At 42.0% G+C, this 23,146-nt stretch overlaps 1 protein-coding gene across 31 annotated transcripts in view; it reads right to left on the reverse strand.

The window, feature by feature from the left end:
• The window catches only part of LOC121510735 (ankyrin-3-like), a 221,904-nt gene that overhangs the window by 21,484 nt on the left and 177,274 nt on the right, over positions 1 to 23,146 (reverse strand). For 17 of the 31 annotated variants that reach the window (XR_005991985.1, XR_005991971.1, XR_005991982.1 and 14 more), the window contains 14 exons: positions 22,616 to 22,666; positions 21,874 to 21,983; positions 21,086 to 21,118; positions 19,783 to 20,007; positions 19,422 to 19,576; positions 17,538 to 17,749; positions 17,104 to 17,299; positions 16,628 to 16,724; positions 14,909 to 15,137; positions 14,681 to 14,806; positions 11,682 to 11,804; positions 11,117 to 11,143; positions 8,709 to 8,790; positions 1,765 to 7,572 (listed from right to left, as the gene is read on the reverse strand). Coding sequence is in view for 7 of the 31 variants with exons in the window: in XM_041788932.1 (XP_041644866.1) it covers positions 1,765 to 7,572; positions 8,709 to 8,790; positions 11,117 to 11,143; positions 11,682 to 11,804; positions 14,681 to 14,806; positions 14,909 to 15,137; positions 16,628 to 16,724; positions 17,104 to 17,299; positions 17,538 to 17,749; positions 19,422 to 19,576; positions 19,783 to 20,007; positions 21,086 to 21,118; positions 21,874 to 21,983; positions 22,616 to 22,666 (7,474 nt within the window). In the remaining 24 variants the exon portion in view is untranslated. Of the gene's footprint in view, positions 1 to 330; positions 7,573 to 8,708; positions 8,791 to 11,116; positions 11,144 to 11,681; positions 11,805 to 14,680; positions 14,807 to 14,908; positions 15,138 to 16,627; positions 16,725 to 17,103; positions 17,300 to 17,537; positions 17,750 to 19,421; positions 19,577 to 19,782; positions 20,008 to 21,085; positions 21,119 to 21,873; positions 21,984 to 22,615; positions 22,667 to 23,146 lie in introns of all 31 variants that reach the window. The other 14 variants (XM_041788925.1, XM_041788926.1, XM_041788927.1 and 11 more) reach the window with 6 other exon arrangements.

A 23,146-nucleotide genomic window follows, 5' to 3' on the forward strand; every position in this document is an offset into this window, starting at 1 on the left:
GACAGACCAGGGAGTTGTCAAAAAAGGGACTGGTTGTGCCAGTGGACCAGTCACAACTACTGGCATGCTCTTTCTACTATACAGAGGTTAAAAGGGGTTGGCAGAGGGGAACAGAGGAAACAGGATCTTGCAACAAGGACAATACAGTACACAGTACATCAATGACAGAAAAGAAATTTCAATGACAGCTACTGTTCTGAAGAGAATATGTAAACACGCCACAGGCATTCCAGTCAATCCATTAAACGATCACAACGATGTCATGCAACTAAAAGTGAAAGATATAAATATAGAGATGTATTTTAAACATAGTGTGAAAGTTTTACAAACTAGGCTTGATCTCCGCGATGGGAGGCGTTCGAGACCCTGTGAGTCCCTGACTGCCCTCCTTCCCACCAGTCCGCCTACTCCTCCTGCTCCTCTCACTGCCGGAGGCCCTGTCCGTCGTCGCCACCTTTGCCCTTATGGACGCGGCCCCGGCCTCAGCCCTCGAACCTCTACCAGACCTGGATGAGCGGGAGGGCTGGGAGGGCTGGGAAGGCTGGGAGGCGTCCGACAGAGAGGTGCTCCGGGAGGTGCTGTCTTCCTCCGACTGCTCTGTCTGCGTCTTTTTCTCCTCGTCTGACAGGCGGTCCACCAACTTTAGCGTCTCCCCACTAATGTCTTTAAAGTACTCAATGGTGCGCTTACAAACCTCACTAGGGTTCTCCTGTCTGTCTTGTCTACCTGTTACGCTGCTGGCCTGATGCCTGTCCTTGAGCTGTGGCCTTGATGGTAACTGTATTGCTACTCTGTCTCTGTCTAGTGCCCTTGTTGGCTGTGAGGTAACACGAACTGAAACAACTGGACTAGCTGTGGCAGCAGGACTGCTCTTTTTAACATCCTTGATTGGTATTCTGGACCTGGGCTCTACTTTAGCTATGGCTGGCTCTCCTCTTTTCCGTACTTCAACTGTCACTGGTTGTTTGGCTTTCTGTTTGCCTATGGCTGTTCCCTGCGTGTGAAATGACCACCCTGATGCTTTCACTGGAAGCCTCGACTTTGGCTGTTTCACTTCACTTTCTTTGACTGTTTCACTTTTCTGCTCTTGCTCTTGATTGCTTTTGTGAACTTCTACTCTTTCCTCTACATCCCTACAGCACAATGTTTCTATCCTGCTAGCTTTCTGCAGAGTGGGCTCAGAGGAGGACTGCAAATTAAACACTACACTCCCACACTGGATGTAGTTGGCCTGAACACTGGAGGACTCGAGATTATTGTTGTTGTTGCAGTTTTCAGAGGGGTAATCTCTTCTTTCTAGCTTGGGCTCAGGGTGTTTGCTGGACTGGATGTCTGTACACTGGCCCTCTATACTGATATATTCTGGCACCATCTGACCCTCGGACATCTCAGCTTTACAATCGGTGAGATCCCCTGAGTCTTTTTTCACAGTAATAGAGGCAGCTATGCCCATCTTAATTGGAGTGCGTAATTTGGGATCAACCTTAGAGGCTGTGATTGTGCATGAGGAGGCGGTCTCAGCTATGGCTTCACAGGTGGGGGCATCGGTACCGGTATAGCCAGTGTCACTGCCGGGCTGTGCAGGGCTGCATTTTGCTGCTGTTGCTGCTGGTGGTGTTGGTGTAGTGCTGCTGTTTGTGGTTGTATCTATAACTTTGACCATCCCATCTACTGTGGCCCCTGTTTTTGACTGAGAGGTAATTACCCCCAGGATCTTGCCCCCTCTCCCCTTTTCCCCTGTTTTTGGGTCAGAGGAATGCTCACCAATCTGGAAAAACTGAAGCCTCTCTTCAACAAAGTCCCGCTTGCTCATGTCAATAGCACCACTGCGGGTCATCTCAAACATCTTCCCTTCATGGAAAGGGAAGGGATTAGGCTCACTAGTCGGTGTGCTCTCGTCAGTCGGTGTTCGAGCGGGTGTTGTGTCAGGAGTTGTAGCCTGTGATTTGTCCTCTACCGATAAACCAAAGGGCTTGGGGTCCTCGTCTTTTGCCTTGGACTCATAGACTCCATCGCTTTCGCCCCCTTTGGTAGACCAGGGGTCAAAGTCCAAGCCTTTGGTGGCAACAGTTTTAAAAGTTGAATTCAGCTCTTCTTCCAGTTGGTAGCCAAAGTAGTTCTCCCCAAAGCCCAGCCTTTCTGGATGCCTTCCTTCAAGGGTATAATCTTTTTCCTCTCCACTAGATTTTGCTGAGGATGTGCTTGTTTTGTTCTTTCCATTTTCCCCTCCTTCCTCACATTTTTCTTCTTCTATCACTTCAAGCTTGGATTGGCTAAATGAGCGGTCTGTTGTTTTTCCATCATTGGACAGACTAGAGGTTTTAGGGTCCTCGCTCAGTCCATCATCCTCATCCTGCAGGTCATACCCATCTAAAGAGTCTATTTCAGTTGCATCTGTGTCATGGGAGAACTCAGCAGTGGTGGCTATAGAACAGTCAGTGATTGACTGGTCATTGCCATTTTGTTCTAAGTCAGCATCTTCCCCCTTCACGACACCGTTGAGCCCAGACTCTTTATTTGCATTTTTCTCTGACCTTTTCTGTTTTGGCCGTTTCTCTCCCTCCTCTTTCATTTTGAATGTGTACTTCTTGATAGGAATGGGATGAAAAACAGATTCATCATCACTAGAGTCGCTGTTTTCAGCTCCTGGGGGAATAGGGGATGGAGGCTGGACCCTGATGATTGGCTCGGCGAGGAGATGCCGATCGTGCTCCTCTTGGAGGTTCACCTCCATCATTTCTGTCTCTGCCTCAGAGGAAGCACATGAACCTCGTTTTTCAGGGTCAGACTGCTCTGTCTCTAGGGGAGGTGGGGGTGGAAACTCTATGTAGGCCACTCTTTTCTCCTTTGACTTCGGTCTCTGTGCATCCTGTTTTTTGCTTTGATTCCCTGAGGGAGCTGGCTTGGGTTTTTCTTTTGAGGGTTCCTTGTAGATGAAGGTCTTCCCTTCCTCCTCCTCAGACTCCTCTGGGATAGGGCTTGGCATGCCAGGCATGAAGCCTATCACAGAGTCTGGTGTTCTTGAGGTTAGACTTAATTCCTCTGAGCTGGGGGTCTCAGGAGTAACAGGACTTTTCCCAGAGCTGTCCATGAAAGTCACTTGTTCTAGGGTGTCATCTTCTGGACTTCCTTGAGGAGAAGGAGACTGCTTTTGCTTGACAGTGTAAAAAGCACCCCTAGTCTCATGCACTGTCCTACTCTCATGGCTCACTATCTTTTTGTAAGTTCCGAGTTGCCCTGATGCGGTTTCTTTCTCATATTGCTTTCCTACTTGGATGCTAACATACACAGGTAAAGGCTTAATATCCTTGAAGCCCTCTGTGACAACAACAGGAGTGACTTCTTCCAAATACTCTACCTGGTCACTATCAACCCCATTACACACTACATTTGACACACTGCAGTCTGATGAGTCTGAAGATTTTCCTACGGAAGATCCACGAGTGGACTTATTGGATTCAGAGCTACTGTGTAAGCGACTTCTAGCTAAAGTAGGTATATGAGACCCTGTCCTCTCACACGATTCAACTGAGGAATCTAGTTTTAAACTGGTGGATTTGTTATTTTCAGAGAAATTAGATGGCTTTCTTACAGGATTTTGCGATTCCGAGTTTTTTTTTAGACTATCGTTACTATTTGGACTTTCTCGGACAACAAATTCTGTGTAGATTATTTTCTTAGTGGTTTCTTGTCTTTGGGGATCACTATTATTGCCATCACTGATTAAGGAGTGTGGTAGTTTGGGCGACTGGGGTTTATAGTTTCCATAGTCTTGGCCCTCCCATGCCTTGAACACCTTTTTTTCTTCCTGATCTTTTTGACTGGTCTCGTGCTTTGGTGAGAACTTACCAGACTGGCTATCTAAACTTCTTCTCTGGTTTCCTGGACGGTCCGGTGTTTTTGGAAGGTTTGAACCAGCAAACACCTGATACACAGGTAGCTTACTCTCTTGGAGCTTCCTAATGGGAGGATTTGAATTCTGATCTGCCTGATGACTCCTGTCCTGTCTTTGAGCCTCCTGCTCAAACTTTAGCCTCACTGCACTCACTTTGGAGGAAGACATTTGAAAAGGCTTTGGGCTTTCACCTGTGCTTCCTTTTGATTTATCATCTTGCTGTCTTCGGTCTGAATCAGTGTATTGCAGCAATACTCTCCTCTCTGGACTGCTGGGTAGGCTTGCACATTTCCTATCACCAGAGCTGAACCTGTCTCGTAGCCTTTCTCTGCTCCACTCCTCCCCACTCCCCCCACCGCGATAAGCTGACCTCTCTGGACTGCTGTGTGTAGAGCTAGGCCCTGATCGTGATTCCCTAAAGTCTGGCCTACGAGATTTCTTCTCTGGGGATGAGAGTTCATCATTGAGTTGTTCTGTTTTATCACGAAAAAACTGAGACACCTCGCTCAGCTTTTCCTCTGCCTCTTTTACAGTCCTGTCCACCCTGTCCTCATACACTATCTGTCTGCTGTCCTTATTCTGGGCATCATCTGACACACGCATCCAAACAGACTGTTTTGGGCTACCAGGCTCAGAAGAGTACTGCAAGAGTGTCAGTTTGTCAAAGGAATCATCAACGTTGGCCATTCTTCCAGATTTGTCAAACACATTTCTTGATGACCTAAAAACATACTCTGTCCTTGGCCCACCTGATCTACCTTCACTGTGACTACTTCTGTCTGGTGAGTGGAAGCGAGACCTATCTCTCAGATATTCCTCTGTGTCAGAATGAGACTGGTCAAATTTCTCAGAGAGTAACATTTTCTCCGCAAAATTATAAGATTCTCCCCTAAGCTCTGATGATTCATCCTCATTGTACTCTACAGATTGCTGGCTTAGTAGCTTTAGTGTTTTGTAAGAGTCATCTGCCATAAGTTGGGCTGAACTGGGGCGACTGTCTTCCTCCTGTGACATGGGTGTGTTCACCCTGGGAGAGTCGAGGTACACTGGAAGAGATTCCTCAGGCTCTTCCTCTTCTTGTCTATTCCCTGGGTAGTAATACATTTCCTTCTCTGCGTGGTTTTTTGTCTCTCTGATGATGACCTCTGTTGGTTCTGTTTTATTGCCCTTTTCAATATGAACTTCAATTATCCGTTCAACCTTAGGTTTGGAGTTGATGTCCTCGAGGACTCTTTGTGATGTCTCCTCGTTGCCAGACTTGTGTTCAAACAGTCCAGCAAGTTCTCTTGAAGGGTCCTTTCCTGACTGAAATGCTTTCATTATGTCATGCACAGACATTGTCTCTTCACATCTCTCTGATGCAGCTTCCTTGGCAGATGGTTTGTGGTAAACCATCCTAGTGGTGGTTGTGATGTGAGTTTCCTCTTTTACCCTCATCCCTTTTCCCATCGGATCATCATCAGGGCTGACTTTCATTGAATAGCATTTATTTTGATCAGGAGTTGATGGAGTCTGATTTAGATGCCCTTTAGATTCTGAATCAATATATCTGACAGGATGTGCATCTTCCATTGCAGGTTGTTTGTTATCCTCTGGAGGCTCATAACTCCTGATAACATGAACAACCTCAGTCCTAGTCTCAGTGATCACTGGGGGAACTGGGATATCCTGAAAAAGGGCCTTGGGACCCATGCCTTCTGCACTTTGAGGGGCGGAGGGTGTCCTCTCGCTCCTGGTCTCAAAGCCACTGTCTGAGAGGGGGCTTTTGTCCTGTTCATGTGAAATATCATCAGGAGACTCTAGAACAGTATCTGCTGAAAAGAGGGCATCTGCTACTTTACTGATCTCTTTGTCTGAAGCTGAAGAGCGCATTGTTGTTGGTGGCATTTTAAGCTTGTGCTCCTGAACTGCTATAGTGGGTTTTAGAACCCGTTTCTGTTTCTCCTTGCCCTCTCCTTCTTTCTTGCCCTCATCTGCTTTGGACTTTGTCTCATGCATTTTGGAGAAAGAGTTGCTACCAACATCATTGACCAGGTAGTCAACCACTTTTGAAAGATTAAAATCTCTATCTGGTATTGTTTTTGATTTGGCTTGAGGAACCACAGTCTCATATCTCGGAGGGTAGCTCCAGTTGCTTGGTGGTTGTTCAACTTGGACTTTTGAGAAATGTATATCATCCAAAGAACCTCTTGCCAGGGAAACTCTACCGTCCTTTGCAGCGTCTTTTGCAAGTATTTCGCTCACTTTGACCAAATCTTGTTTTACTTTCTCAACAATCCTGTATGGTTCTTCATCCTCTAGCTTAGCCTCTTTAGGAGAATCGGACTGAAATCCTTTGTTGGCTGTGGAGTTTGGATCTGTCTGCAAAATGGCTGACATTCGTATCAAGTCCTCCTTCATTTCAGCCACATCCTTTAGAATCTCTTGGCTGGATGACAGCGGTGATGTGGTGTTTGACTTCATGCCAGCAGCAAAAAGGGGGGTTTTGATAGGGGAAAGAGTTTTTGCAAAGGAAGACTGCAAGTGAGCATTTGCTTCTGCGGGAACAGTCTTCCTTGGGGACAGAAGGGCAGCAGCTGACTTTGACACCTCAGGTAGCTTTTTGAACTGGGGCTCTGGCAGCACATTAATAACAGAGTACACTGGAACAGTCACTGTACTGGATGTTACAGCAGTCGTGGCACTAGGAGGGGATCTGAGGGATGGGTAGAGGGAGTTGGATGCTGATGATCTAATAGACTGATATGAGGAGGATGCTGAAGAGGACATGGACTTCAATGTGCCATAGCCTGCAGAACAAGAATTAAACGTTTTCTCAACCTCGTCAAAGGCTGCATTGACACTTGTCGTTGCGGCATTGGTGGTTGCTTGTATTCGCTCTTGTAGACTGCTCGGGAGAAGAGATGTTGGGGAAGAAGAGCGATACTGTGTAGGGGACACAGTTCCATTGATCAGAGCTGCAGTACTTGGAGCGTTGTTGGATTTAAGAGGTGATGTAAGCGAGGAAAACAGGTTTCTTGCTGGGCCAGTGACTTCAGAGGCAAAGGAACGAACAGAGGAGAGACCAGGGACTGTTTTTATGGGTGAAGAGGACGCAGGGCTGCTAGATCCCCCCATAACGGTTTTGTATGGCAGAGGTGAACTGAACATACTCAGAGAGGATTTGGGAGAGGATGGTGGAGTCATGCCTATGGACGCTCTCTCAAGAAGTGTACTGCCTCCTCCAGAGACAGTTATAGGGGAGGTTCTGGCAGACAATGCTGCCAGGCCTTTCATAGACACTGAATCTGGGACACTTTTGCCTGGTGAGGCCAGGGGACTAGGGGTGACCTGCCCTGGGTACTGCACTTGTTGGACTACAGTTTTTATAGGAGAGGAGATGGTTCTGTAAGTTCGGATGGGAGATGCCATGTCACTAACTGACTTTACAGAAGAAGCAGGAGATCCAGGGATGTTGGTCTTGATAGGGGAGGCAGAGTTGATGGACCAGACAGATTTTAATGGAGAGGCAGAGGGCGTGTTGGATGACGAGCTGGAGAGGGAGCCAAACCCAGACTTGGCTTGACCAGGGATGGCGACAGGAACAGACGACCACGCCTGATAAGATCTCGTTGAAAAGACAGGTTTGTGAGGGTAGCCAGAAGGCTGTGTTCTCTGCGAGCTTCGATCAGTTGTTTCTTCAACGATAATTTAAACCAAAAGCAATAAGGAAAGGAACATAAAATGTAACAAAAAAAATAATTGGAAATAAAACATAAAAACCAGAAAGAGAAATTTGAGTCAGTCAGAAACAGAACTGTAAAAGCTGCAAGACAAATATTTCACATTAAATAAAAAAGGCTCCTACACAAAAACCCAGGATGGCATGGTAAATGAAAGTCTCGATCAGTGGTTTATGACAAAATACACCAAATAAGTATGTACAAAAAATGCTTGACATATGAGTTGACAAAAAGTGACATGATAACCAAAATAATACAATTCCATTGACTTTTGATGTGCTTAATTGATCTGCCTCTTGCAACAGTGCCTTTTACTATACATGTTTAAGTGACATGTGTTTATGCTTTCATTTTTTTCGTTTTCAATGCCAGAGATGACCCCACAAGTGTATAACATTAATAAATAAACTCTCCTTGTTTGGTCATGACTTCAAATAAAAATATAAGGTTGCACTTTACACAAAAAAAAAGCAAATCAGCCACTCAAGGCAAAAGAAATGAGTGAAAAGTGACCCCTTATAATACACTGGTTGCATGAATTGTTTGCAACTTTTTCATTAACTGCATATTATGAAATTGCAGGCATTCTATCAAACATCCATGTAGGTAAAATTCAGTTAATGTAAAGTGCAACCTGTTTCCACATTAATTTACACAGCCGCACACAATCAGAAAGCCAATAAGAGTGAAATGGCCACTATAAAGAATGAGAACAATTCAAAGGAATATTTTTATTCAACATGAATTAAACATTTTTGTGAAATTATAAATGAACAGACATTGATTCCCAGTGTTTCCACAGATGTAGAATAATGTAACCGTTGAAACAGAGAGACTCTTTGTAGACATGGGGTGGGTAAGCAAAGCATAAAACACAGTAAACCATGCAGATGTTTCATGAATGACAGATGATAAAAGGTGAATGGAACAGATGATTGATAAACATGTTGGTAGGTTAATGTCTTTCTATACTTTGTGTAAATAGAAAATATGAACACTGTATAAAGGGACATTTAAAAAAAACAAACTGTTTAAAATAACATAACATCTAAACTCAATACATTTTAAGTAGGTAAAAATGGGACACTCACTCGCTGCTGGGTCGGTCAAATAGCTGTAGCGCTTACGCAAAGCTAAGGAGGCAAAGGTATGACGTCGTTCTGGCTTTTCAGTCTGAAAAAAAAAAACAAAACAAAAAAAGAACAAAAGATGCTTTAACATAAAAATATGGTGAAGATTAAATGGTTTCACCATAAAAATGGAGGTCTTGATAATGTTAGCTCTTTTAAGTTGCACTTAAATGCTGCTCTGTTTTAGTGAATCAGTACATGATGTTAGTACTTGCAGAAGAGGGCACTGAAGGTGTGATGTAGTATCTACTCTGGAGAATAAAGGACGGTTTCCCTTCCCTTTGTAATTGAATAAATGTAGACAGCTTGTGCTTTGGCTGTGTTGATAAGCCTGCCCAAAAACAAACTTAAAGTTCGTACAAATGCACTTTTAGATAATTCCTCAGATTTTCATTGAATCTGGTAATGTGATAGACCATCTACATTCAGCCAAGTCTCCAGTAAGGTTTATATTGAACAATTCTGCAAAACTAGAGCTCCCTCTCTTCAACAATGTAGAAACTTAAGGCCTGAACATTTGCTCAACAAACCTGGTCTAATCATTTGTGATTATCTAAAATAAAGCCCCGCCCTCATTATGCCCTGAGACATTCATACTGATACCACAAAAGGAAATGGAAACTAGCAATAGCCATAATCTCTGCATGTGAAACATCAGTTACTTATAGCTTGTTTGTTTGTAATTTGCATTGTCCCTATCAAATAAACTTCATATATATATATATATAAAAGCATGATATCTGGTGTCCCTGTCTGTCAGTCCACACTGCGTTACGGTGTTGCAGTAGCACAAGAAAGCACAACACAGGGGGAGCTCCACATACACAAACACAGTTGGTGTTTGTTTATGTGGAGCTGGTGTCACTCCCTTTGCACCTCTGTGATGTCATCACGAAGGTGTAATGTCACAGGCGCGTAAATGTTACAGCTTGAACAACACTTTTAACAAGTTTAGGTTTTGATTCCATTGACAGGAATTTTTTATGCCCTTCTGAGGCAGGATGTTCAATATGGCTGTTTTGTCATTTTTCCTGCTTAATACCCTGCATATAATCTAAATTCTACCTTTATCTGAATTCTTAAGTGACAATAAAGTTAAAAGACAATTGAAAGGGAAACGAAAAAGCCTGCAGTGTTGTTTATGAGTTCCACTATTTTTGCTCTGAATACAACTGGGGGCAGCTTGGCCAGTGTATACTTATTGAATTATAGCTCAATCACTGTAATAATTGAATTGCCAACCCATACCAATAATAACAACGAGGTGTAGACTGACTATCAGCCAGGTGGATTATTGATGCTGATATTTGGCATTTAGCTTATTATAAGTATCTGCATTTTATTTTCCCGATAATTGGTGGTATACGGTATCCATATCGGCCCTGAAACATGACGTGATTATTGTACGAATGCACATTTCTTTTAAATGTCTGCACCAATGTTTAAAAATGCTGCCACAGGGAGCCAGTTAGGCTCAGCTGGCTGAGAAGGCTGTGGAGGGTCCTATCCTCTACTCTGACCCAAGGCCCTTTGATACATGTCATCTCCACTCTACTTTCCCCATATTTCCGGTTTACATTTGCCAATCCCAGGAATAATACTCAGTATTCAATCATGGCAGGAAAAGGCCAAGATAAAGCAACTGCTGCCACAGAATATAAATATGTTTCACTACCCTCAAGAGCTGAATTGTTCAATATCAACACTCCTACTGGAAGTTAGGCTGATATATATAATATTTAGGAAGAAGGCATGTTATACTTGTTAAAAATTCACTGCATACAATGCAGCTACTGAAACAAAAACATCCCAATCTTCCTTTTGTCAAACTGTCCTTTAAATTTTTTGGCATGCAGAATAAAGTTAGTACTCTCTGTTAGACACAGGCCAAGGACAAGGGTGAAGGAGGGAAAGCTTGTTTCCAACAAAACAATGACTTAGGAGACAAATGATAAGAGTTAAGGTTTATCTTGAGCTGGCAAAGTGTACCGTAGTCCTGTGTGGAACTTCCTATGAGTTAATATTAAGGATGAAGACATGGTGAATTCCTGTTGGAGATGTATGGAAAGGAGGATAGAAATGAAAAACAAGCTGACGGTGGAACAGCAGCTGGCTCCACTGGACTCTGGGATGAAGACAACAATAAATAAATTCCCTGCCATTTCCACTCATGCACTTCTAAATGGGGTCGCTTCAGCAACAACATAGCAGCGTAAAAGAGCGTGCAGTCAGAGCATCTTTCACACAAAGGTACTGTACAGAGACCAAATATTTGTATCAAGCATGTTTAGGACAGCATCTGCAGTAAAGCAAACAAAAAAGACGACAAAGAAGAAGCAGTTCCATGTGATGATGAAGAATCTGTTTACCTCATCATCAGGATCTGACTCCATATCCTGTGGTATTCCAAGATGCATTGCAGGAGAGGAGAGAGATGACACAATGGAGAGCAGGGACGTTATAGTGAGCGGGGGGTGGGGGGTGGAAAGAAAAATTTAGGGAATGAAAATGGAGCAGCAAAAACAACATAAGGCATCAGAAAAAATCTACGGGATTAATTAAAATAACCAGCAAAATAAACAAAAGCAAAAGCAAAATAATTTCAGTTTTTTTGTGATCAATCAACACCGCAACAAACAAAACAATTACTCTTTCCTTTTTGCGTTTCTTTTGTATCCACAGTGAGCCAGGCAATAGAGAAAGCAAGATGTGCATGTGTGGCTGCATGTGTACGTTGTGGGGTCTTACGACTGGCACAGGCTTTAACACTAATAAAAGACACAAGCAGCAGGCACTCACTTCTGACCAAATGAACTTCAATGGCTCCTCTGGATGTTAGGACAACACTGCCCTCAGTATTTCAGATTCATTTACATGTGGATGATATGATATGGCCTAAAAAAGGGATGAACTGTTAAACCATGGCACTCCTACCTTTCGGTGGGTTGGCAGTGTGATATTCAAATTGCATATGGCAGTCTGTGGAAGGCCTTTGCTGGTTTTTGGCTCTCTCAGGAAGGAGAGGCGGCCACATGGCTCCTGGCTCATATCTCTAATCTGCAGAAGACAGTGAAAAATGCATCAGGAGTGTACTGTAATGAATAATTTCAAGGGAGAACCTGCTCAGTTAAAATATGAAAAAAAGACTTTTAGCTTTACTGCAGAGGTAGAAAATTATTTATTTGTGTCTTTTTGGCAAAGGGGCTAAGACTAAGAAAATCAGCTATTAATGAGCAGATAATCATCTCTGGCATAATCTCATCTATAAGTCGAATTGAAAATTAAAACAGAAAAATCAGACAGAGTACAGGGTTTTGTCAAGGGATGAGTGTTGTACTGATTATTGAACGAGCTCATACATTTGCTGAACAGAAAACTGATCAAAGTTTGCAACTCAAGGTTGGGAGTGTAGTTCACTCTGGAGACAACAAATGAGCGCATATGCTCTGTGAGGTACCGACAGCTGCTGTGTAAAGTTTTTTTTTTTTTTTTTTTTCCCAGTTTTGATCATTGATTTTTTTACCATACACAAAAATGCAAGGGGCTTAACAGGAATATGAATGCACTGTTAATTGAAAAACAGGACAACAGCAAGAACATAGAACAGAGTACATCAAAACACAGAACAAGGCCAGCAGATCAATTACAGGAAGTATAAAGTGATGTATATGAGTATAGAAACCTCTATATATACACATTCAGAAGTATGTAATGATGAGCAAATAAAGTGTTAAATAATAATATTCATCATCACCACAGCATTATCCTATCCAAAAGAATTAGTGATATGTCCATGTGCTAACAGGAAAATGCAGTCTTTTATTATAGTTAACAAAAGTGCTCCATGTTTTCGGAAATGTTTTTGTCGACCCTTTTGTGACACATTGAATTTTTCCCATCTTAACATGAGCCATGTGTAGTGAGAGGGAGGAGTAGGTGATTTCCAGTGTAACAAAATTTGGGGCCTGGCCAGAGGAGTAACAAATGCCACCAGATCCGTTTTATGTTTAGTTAACTGTAGGTCAAAGGTTTGAACCCCAAAGCAAGCTATTATGACAGTAGGTCTGACTGGGACATCTGCACTGTTAGAAATTGTATGAAAGATTTCTGACCAAAATTTTTGTAAGGCAGGGCAGGACCACAACATATGACTATATGTTGCTTGAGCCTGGTGTCACCTGTCACAGGTGGGATCAGAATTTCCATAAATCTTAGCCAATTTAACTTTAGTAAGGTGTGTGCGATGAATAATTTTACATTGGATTAGGCCATGCATAGAGCATACTGAAGAAGAATGAACTCAATGTAAGATCATCTCCCATTGGTCATCAGTAATTATTTCACCAAGGTCTTCCCATGCTCTCCTGGTACTTTGTAAAGTTAAGGGGCTCAGTGAGAAGATGAGACCATATAAAACAGAGATAGTACCTTTCGCACTAAGTGCATGTCTTAATATTGTGTCAATGGGAGTAGACTCAGGCAAGTTGGGAAAAATTGGATTTCTGTTATAAAGAAAACTATGTGCTTGCAAGTATCTGAAAAAGTGTGAGTTTGCAAGTCCATAGTCTCTAAATGTCCTGATACCCAAAGAGGACCAGAAGAGAAAACCTTTGTCCAGCAAAGAGGGGGGAAACACTGGATTATCCGCAATTGGAGCTAATAAAGAAAAGGACTGTAGGCCGAAATGTCGTCTAAACTGGTTCCAAATTTTGATTGTTGTTTTGATAATGATGTTATTAGAATAGGGGGACAGGGAAAAGTTTAACGGGCATGTGCAAGAGCTGATAGTGAAGCCGGGCTAGAGGAAGAATTTTCCAAAATTAGCCAAGATGGGGGCGAGGAGAGGTTATTAAATTGGACCCAGTGTTGTAGCACTCTAAAATTGGCTGCCCAGTAATAGAATCTAAAATTTGGTAGCACCAAGCCTCCAGAGGATTTTGGTCTTTGAAGTAAGGTTTTGCCGAGTTTGGGAACTTAAATAAATAAATAAATAGAAATAAAACTAAATTCTGACACAATGCTATCAATTTTACAAAAGAATGATTGCATTAAAAAGATGCGAAGGCACTGGAACAGGTATGAAAATTGTGTACAGTGTTTTTACAGCAGCCACTGTCATATTTATGAAATCTGGCATGCATCCAGCATGGCTAACACATCTAGCATTTCAGACACGCAGCTACTGGTGAACATTTGCAGGTGCTTAATGAGCAAATCAGTAAAGATCAAAAAAGGGAAAAATTCCACATTTCTAAGCAAATTGAGCCTGCTGGGTCTAAAAAGCACATCAGCAATAAATTTGGAATGTCATATAAAGTTGAAACATTTGGCTATTCTTTGAAGATACCTGCAAGATAATTATATGGATAGAAGCTTCGACCAAAAGTTGACTTAAAATCAGGAACTATGAGCATAAACTAAAGGGGGATTCCCAGTATGTCTTTTGGCCGCACTGTGCTGATTTGCTTTTCCATCACCAGTTTGGCTGTGCTGTGCCCAGAATGGTCCTGCTCTGGTCACAGCATTCCCTCATGATTCGGGGATGCCTCTCAAGTTCAAGTTGCAACTTCTGCACGAAACTTTAAAGTACCTCTGGACAACAGCTTGGACAGACATGATGTGAGTGGACAGCTACCCCTAAACAGCGCCTCTTCTTCTAGTGTAACACGCAATGCTTTCTGAAGTGCAGCCATTTAACACCATCGACTCAAAACGCAGTGCCATCCACTTTTAGAGGCGCCTGCGAATAGTTAGCTCGGTTGTGGTGGAAAGGCAGATCCCCAGCTACATTGGGTTGCTGTGCTGAGTCAAACCAAATAGAGCCAAGTTGCTTAATGTCATGGAAAAGCCCCTTAAAAGCACCTTATTTCAACTTTGAGATGGCTCTTTTTAAGTGTGAACTTGCACCACACAGGGAGGGATGTGTTTCATACCTTCACATTGAACGGAAGTCTGTTTTCCTTGAAGGAGTAGAAGTTAAAAACCAGCTGCTGCCCACTTTTAGTCAGAGGAGACAGGTTTCCGTAGCAGTCCACATAGATAGGCTTTCCCTCCAGAACCTAAAAAATCCATAGTCAGAAAATTGAATGAATAAATGGTGATATATTCTTTTATTTGTCAACTTATTTCTCTTTTATTCCACATAAAACACAGGACTGCACCTCAATATCTTTGCTGCGGGCCACTTCCTCAAAGTTCTCCTGCTGCTCCAGGGTTTTGTCCACCTTGTCATCTGTCATGCAGAAACAGCGCAGCCGAGCCTCAACAGGGTCATTCATCTTTGCGAAAACCACAAACTTGGCCAGGTACGGCACGCAGATCAGCTCCCGGTATAACTGAGACGCTAGACTCACCGTCTCAGGAATCTGGTGACAGTCTGCGAGCCAGAACCTGTGGAGGAGAGGTCAGAGAAGAAATGAGATGAGCAATGGAAGAAAACCATGACAAGCTTGTAGGTGAGACAAACATGAGGATTTGATGATTTAGAGCAGCCTAATTCTGCACTACATAATTATAATTATACCTATCACACATTCAACAAAAACAAGTGGCTATCAGAAGTTATAAAACAAACAAAGTGGCTTATTCTCTAAAAGTTGAACACAAACACATGACAGCTGTGTAGTAATGTGGTTACAGAGCCACTGCAGGGTTCTCTGTTAACATCAGGCTGCACTTGTACCGCATGATTTCAATCGAGTTAGGACAAGAATACATGACACAGAGCTCACTGACCAAGAAAAGACGCAACAATGGTTTACTTTGTACCACTTTTAAGTAAAGAGGTTGCCTGCATAAGAAACTACTACTACTATCACGACATAAAAAAAAAAACATTAAGAAGGTAAAGACAGACAATCATGAGAAGAGTCAGATCAGAAAAGATGATTTCCTCTCCTTATGAGTTAAGAGATGGGCAGCAAGAAAGGAGGTGTTTAAGTCAGGAAAAAGAAACAATTGGAGTCAAATTCTGTCAACAAATGATTCAATTAGTTTGACTTTTTCTAGTGAAGATTTGAGGATTTTTTATGATACTTGAGTGTCACAATTTGAGGCCAACAGAGGTTGGTGAAAGATTAAAAAATAAATACCTTACATCTGTAAGACTGGTAGGATTGTTACTTAAAACTGTGATCAAACTCAAATTATTTACTTAATGAACCAATTAACCAACTTAATTAGGTAATTTTCAGTCCAAATATATGTCAGAAAAGAGTGGCCCACTCTTGCTTTTCACAAACAATAAGTTCTCCCATGTTGAATCACAACCATAAATCTCTTTTAATCACCTTTTTGGGGAAAAACATCAAATTATATTAAGTGATCTAATATAAAAAAAAGTAAGTGATTAAATGATAGAGTGATCAATTCATATCAACCAATCACTGAGCCTTGTTCATCAACTCTTTTTAGAAAGACAAAGTTCCTTTAACCCCTCTTCCGCAGTTTTGAAGAAGATTCTGGCATTCACCAAAGTGTTATTATTAGAGTTGTCAAAGTTAGCGCATTAATTTAAATTCATTTTAATGCCACACTCGTTCTGTATGTCCCTTAACCCATCCTGTAGTTTGCGACCTCAGGAAGTGACGCTGTAGTGATGCAGTGCAAGAGAGCAGAAATGATGGACAGAGACTTCTGAATGGCGAGTTAAGCTTTAAGATCCAGCCACTTAAGAACTACGTTACTAGAACTTGGCGTCAACGTGAACTGAGTTACCCAGAGTTCGTAGATAGTTTAATACCCTGTACCACTTGCTGCACAAAAAATGCCATTCATAAAGTTTTTCTTGTCTCTGCGTTTCTAATCTTGAACTAGGCTTTTTGTGTACGATATGTATGATACAGAGTGTTTGTGCCTGTACAGTCTGTTCTGCGACTCACCTGGCCGACACATTTGTGGTGAAGGAGACGCAGTCGGTTACAAAGGACAGCGGTGTCGTCCCTGTGATGTCCTCCCACTGAGCAGGAGACGTCCCTCCTGCAGGAGACAGAGAAACAAGATGAGATCGCCACTTTTAAAGCCTTAACAGTGTTATATCTGTCATAATCCTCTTCCTTTTATCTCTTTAGTTCTTCATCTTCTAATATTAACCATTGCTTTTGAAATTTAATAGGACTGGGGTCATTAATTCATATTCACATGTGTGTCTCATGCTTAAAAAATTGGAAAAACAACAAATTGCAAGTAACATTTATTAGCATCTGAAGAGACAATGGCTGTCACTATTTGTTTGCTAAATATTCAGTGTGATGAAAGCTTGAAATTAGTCCTCCACAGGAAATTTGGACGAAAGTATTGCTACAGATTGCTGCACTTGGCTTCCTGTCATGCTCTAGTTAACTCCAGGTTAACTTGCCTGTGATGCTGCAGAGCAGACGTAAGCAGGGAGCAGAGTCCCCTCGGTGTCCCTCTGCTGATCTAGGTGGGACAGGGATGGTCATGGTGATTGGCTTGTGGAACTTCCGCCTCCTGGGTTCGACAGTGACGATGGGGCTGAAGGTGGCTCTGTTCCCAAGGACTGCCCTCGCCAGGTCATCTGGCACGGGCTGGGCCTAAACATGAACACAAAGAAAGATCAAAGCAGAATCACTGTTTGTTTGTTAATTTTACTTTACAGAATATTTAGTGAAAGCTTTCTAAAACCCAAAAGGTAAAGGCAGGGATTAAATATTCAAACAAAAAGTAGGCCAGGTATAAATTAATAACAGGTCAGTGTAATGTATTAGCAACAAAAAAAGCAGAGTCAGGATTCAGATTCAATTTAAGCTGATTCAAGGAGTCTTGCTGTACCTGCAGGCCGACACGGATCCTCTTGGTGAGTGCACCCTGTGGGAAAGAGGCCTGGACCATGGGCACAGTGCTGCTGGACAGGACGCCCCCATCAGGACCCACGTGGTTTGACTCCTGCTTAATCCGCGACACCACAGCAAAATACTGTGGGAAATCTCTGGTGACAATGCGGCAAATACGCTTCTTCTCTAACTCAGCAGGACTGTCCAGCTCTGGAATGGAAAATATTACCATCATTCATGTGATTTTTAATGAGCCGAATCTCTGTAAGAAGTCATCAGAGACAATCCTGATTTAACAATAACAATTTAATAATTGTATTTATGTGCAAGGCATTTAGTCATAGCGATTTAATCGATGTTACTTCAATAAAGTGTTACATAGAAAACAAATGTTAAATGAAAAGGAAAAAAAACATAGATCTGGAGTGAATTCAAATTTTTTTGGGTCATTGTTCTCAAATTAGGGCACCAATAGCTTTTGGGGGAGAACTGCTGGGGTAAATGAAATACTATTTTCTTAAAGATCATTTTGAATCATATCAGACATTAATGATCCTGAGACATAGTGTGCTCTCTAAAATTAATGTTTTTATATAACACTCCTATAATCAGTGCATTTTTTTCACTGCAGTCAAATCTAAACTAATGCAACAAACAAAATTTCTTTAGTTTCTGTATGTGTTGTGTTATTTTTGTTGATATGAGCCCACTTTAAATAATTAACTCCTTTCAACAAATGAGAAAATTATCTTGAGATTAGAATAGAGCAAAGATAAAGCTTAAAAAGTAGGAATAAAGGTGAAAACAAAGATGAAAAGAGGAAGATAGTTCTATGGGCTCTGTGCCTCTGTAGCAAGGAGAATTAGCCAACACTAAAGATGTGTTTCTTGTAGGAAATTTGTACCATGTCCCAGCATGTTTGACCTCCAAAGTTAAATTTGTTTAACTAGTGAAGTGCTCAAGCTTAGTGCAATTCCCTCTCACTGGGAAAGGATGTGGGCTTCGGCACGGTACGGTTAATCAGTCATGAGCATGGATATGTAATGTGAACATTACGTATCATTGATGGCAATTGATGTATTGCCTTGAAGAAATCCAGGAAAGTTAGATGGCTGATTTTGACCCTAATAACTTACAATGAGCCACAAAGTGAGTAAAGTTGTAGGCATGTTCTCTGTGATACCCTCAACTGTGCTGATTCTGAGACCGCACTGCTTGTAAACAAAGCTATAGGTGTGTCTTATAATGATGCGATGATGCTCACACACAAGAGGTAATTGTGCTCAGACTCTGTTTCGCTTGGAGCAATGTTAGTGAAGGCCAGTGTTGGCTGGCTGGGTGTGACAACCGTGCTGCACCACAGTGCAGGGCAACTGGGCCTCGTGTGAGTGTGCCCCAAGATAAAGCCATCTCATTAAGTTTCTTTAGTACTCCAGATTAATATTTAGTACATCAGGCACTCTGTTGTAACTGTTATTTTCAACAAATGTTATGTCTTCTAGTAAGTCAGGTACTGACAGTCGAAGGTTATGTCCTTGCATCCAATGTACACAGGTTGTTGTCCTCAACCCAAGTGGCCCAGGTTCAGGTCCAGACTGTGGCTCTTTTCCCAAGTCATTCCCCAAGCTCTCCATCTCAAGTTTTCAACTCTATCTACTACAGGTCAACCGATTATCAGTCGGACTGATTATGAGGCAAATTTTTGGCATTTTGACTGATTTAAAGTATTGGCATTTTATTTTACCAATAATCGCCAAGATTAATTAATCAAAAATTACGCTACTTTGGCTCTACTCCAAAGTGTGTCACTCTGTCCAGTCTCACATATTGTAATGCATACAACACAAAGGTAAGTAAGGTCCAAACTTTTTATTTTCTTTACCTTCATCCATGCCAGCCAGCAGATCAGTAAGGTCCTCTGGTCTGGTGTCAGTTTGGTGCTCCTTCCACGTGTCCCCGTTTTCACTCCTCAACACGATCAGCTCCCTCTCTTTCCCCCGCATGGAACCAAAATGTGGGATCTCAACAATAACAGGACTGAAAAAAATTAAAATAATAAACTAAAATCAACAATTGCAATCTTATATTCTGGAACAGCTGAGGAAGTTATAGAAATAAGCTTTGCCAAGTTCTGAAATCTAATGTAGACAATAGAGAAGTCCTCTATCATTCTTCTGCTGTCCTGCTGAAAATTACAACTCTTCCACATAGTAAAAAACCAGAAGACCCATGTATCTTCATACCCAAGGAACTGAGCCCCGGCTGGTCCAACCTCCACCAATCGGCTCACCAGCCCCTCTCCCTCCACCATGGGTGGTGGGTAGGCCAGCTTGTGCCTCTTGGCCAGGCGGCAGGTGATGCGTGTGGGTGCTGTGCACTTCCTGGGGGGGATGATGATGCGCATGCCATTGTGGCGGCTACCTCTCATAGAACCGCCGCGGGCATCCACCATGAAGCTGACCAAGAATCTGCAACACAAACAATATGTTACAGAGGAAAAAGAAGGAGGACAATGAAAAGAAATATAGATAGAAGCTGTAACATGGACACAAGTGAGGAGGACGATTCCCATGCTGTGATCACCGTACACCCACATAAAAAGGAAAAGAGAGAAATAAAAAAAAGGAAAAGAGACAGAACGGTAGGAAGAAAATATAATGATGCTTAGAGTTCTGAAAGTCGGAAGTTATCACCTTCATGTGCCCCGAAAAAGCAGTAATACTGAAAAAAGTGCTAATTAAAATTCCTGTGAGGAACTTCAGATTTTGCGCCCCCCAGCTGAGGAAAGCAGTACTTCTCCAAGTCTAAACTTGTTCTGTACATGTGTAAAAATGTCTTGCTGCTTTTTTTGAACAGGTGAAGGCTGAACTCAGTCAGAATCTTTCACGTAAAAAATGTTTGAGTCTGTTAGGCAAATGGACTAAAAAGTTTTAATTGCAGTCCCTTTTTTAAAAAGTAAAAAGACACTCCACAAAGGAGATTTATGTTGCAGACATTTTCTGAGTTCTGAGGCTAAAGGTGAGTCTTTTCCCAAAGTTTCAGTTCCTCTAAAGCAGCATTAAGTGATTATATATTAAACACCTGCACAGATGTTTCACCAAGGTAGGGTTAATGTGATAATATGTGATGTGTCACATATTCTATATCAAGAACGTGTTTTTGCATCCCATTGAATTAATCATTGGCATCAGTAGGGAATGAAAAATGAGTGTTGGCAGATTTACGCTTTCTCCTATGTTGCTGCTTTGTCTATTTTTTTATGTTGCAAAGTGAAGAATCCCTTTAAAGATGTATTTTCATTGTGCACTGTGAGAAAAAGGAAAAGATGCACATCACTGAGAGACTTCCAAACATGTCGACTACACACCTCTAAAATCTACGCAATGCAAATGAAACACCAGACCAACACGCATGAGATGAGTACAGACAAGAAGAAGAGGGTAAGTAAAGGAGAGAGAGTGAGCAGGATGAGTGGGAAGACAAAGGTGGAGGAGTGAGTGGCATCACTGCGGCATCATGGGTGAGAGCAGCGAACTCAGTCATCACCTGGAGTCATACTGAGGGAGCGGGGAGGAGAGGCTGCAAAAATAAACACATGGAGGCAGTGCAGGAGGCAAACCCCCAGGACCTAGTTTTAGTATCAACATTTCATAGTCAACTTTTGGGATCTGTACTAACTACTGAGGAATGAATGAAAGATTTAATACAAGACTAGAAAATCAAGGGAGGAAGAACACATAAGACACAATGAGGACAAACAAAATAATGAACAAATAAGATAGCAACACAAAAATTAATGAGACAAAAACAGGACTAAAGAACGAACACTAGACATGACAGATCCCAGTATTAAATTTCTGAGCAAGCTACCAGAGAAATGATACAGTATGTTTTGTTTTAGAACATTTTATAACATCATGTATTCAAAGTATATGAGGCGCATGAGAGCAGAATCTTATCAGCTTAACCAAATGAAAGAAATGCGCCATGAGTCTGAGCTTTGTGTCTGTAGAAAAAGAACATGTAGGGAACATGACTCGACTTTTAGTACGACCAGAGAGCTTTAGAGGAGGGATGGTTTTCCTTGCTGTTATATCACGTGTACAGTAACAGCGCTGCAGATATCCCACAGCCCTGCACATTGTCTGCATCACTGCTGCAGGTTTTGCTGAATGTCGACTCTTAGAGAGAGAACAAAGACAATACAACAGTTTTGTGCAGTAAGCACAAAGAATGTGTGATTCTGCAATAGTTGTGTTGGTGCAAATACACTTCATGTGTTTGCATTTATGCATTAGGTGTGTATGTGGTGCAGGAGGCACAGCTGTTCTTACCCAGAGTGAATGGGGCTGGACACAGCGTTGTGGCTATGGTCCATGGTGTCCGGAGTCCAGCTGTAGCGCCGCATACACTCTGAGCTGTAGTCTCTGGTCACAGCCAGGTGCTGGGAGAAAAGCATTGTGGGAAAGACAGATGGATATTGGGGGGGGGGCATTAAGAAGAAAAAGAAGGATAAATGATTGGGAAAAAATAAAGGACAGAACAACAAATAGAGAGTTGAAGACAAGACGTACAACAGGGAGAAAATGAAGAGCTGATTATTCAGTCTTGTATAGACACTGCTGATGGCAGACAAGAGTCTGGAGTCATGCATGGTATGGAGCTAAAAGCTGATAGGATTTACATCCTCTTGACTAAATCTCAATGAACATTTCACCATTGCTCAGAGTCTCACCACAAACATGACCAAAGAGGCACAAAGAGGTAAATTAAACAACACAATGAAGCTCGCTCCTATTATCTTAATGTTTGCTGAACAAAAAACTAGTAATCAGCTTTAATTTAACCCTTGTATATATATTTGGTGAATTATGGGAACACAGAAAAAGCACAAGTGCATCCATTTACAAAAACACATACCAGCACTGATGAATGAAATGAGAAAGGCATAGACTACAAACAAAGAAATACACCAAGACCATGACTCAGGAGAAATGGAAGCGGAGCCTATTTGACATCAGCTAAAGAAAAAATAAAACGTGACGATTACATTGGACACCAATGAACACTTTATACCTTATTGAGGGGGTCAACCAAGTAGGAAATGTCTTTACAGACACTCTGAAGCTTAAAGGAGAAGAGAGACAGTTCAGAACGCATAGTGATGGCCATCTATGGTCATTTTAAACTCTGTACACTGATCAGCCATAACATTATGACCACCTATGCAGCCCAATGTAAGAAGCTCAACCACTACTTCTACTTTAATAAAGCTTCAATATTTTCAGTTTTTGTTGAGAGTGTCAGAAAGGTGATAATTCTAACTTACATTTATTATCGTAGAGTCATGTTCATACATTTTAGGCATGTAGGGTGCTGAGGATTCATCGCAGGACCCGATGTACCACAGCAAGAGTTTGAGACATGTCAACACACACGGTCAAGGTCAAGCTCCATAGCATCTCTTTTTTCCCTTTTCATCCTTAGTGATATGCCAAGATACCACCTGCAGTTTTCAGGCCCTTAGGACATCCACAAAACAACCAGGGTCTTGCAGCAATGCTACAATCCACTTGAATGGTACCCTAAGCTGTGCATGCTCGCCAT

The sequence above is a fragment of the Cheilinus undulatus genome, linkage group 6 (assembly GCF_018320785.1).
Source record: "Cheilinus undulatus linkage group 6, ASM1832078v1, whole genome shotgun sequence".
In the NCBI taxonomy this organism is placed as follows: Eukaryota; Metazoa; Chordata; class Actinopteri; order Labriformes; family Labridae; genus Cheilinus; species Cheilinus undulatus.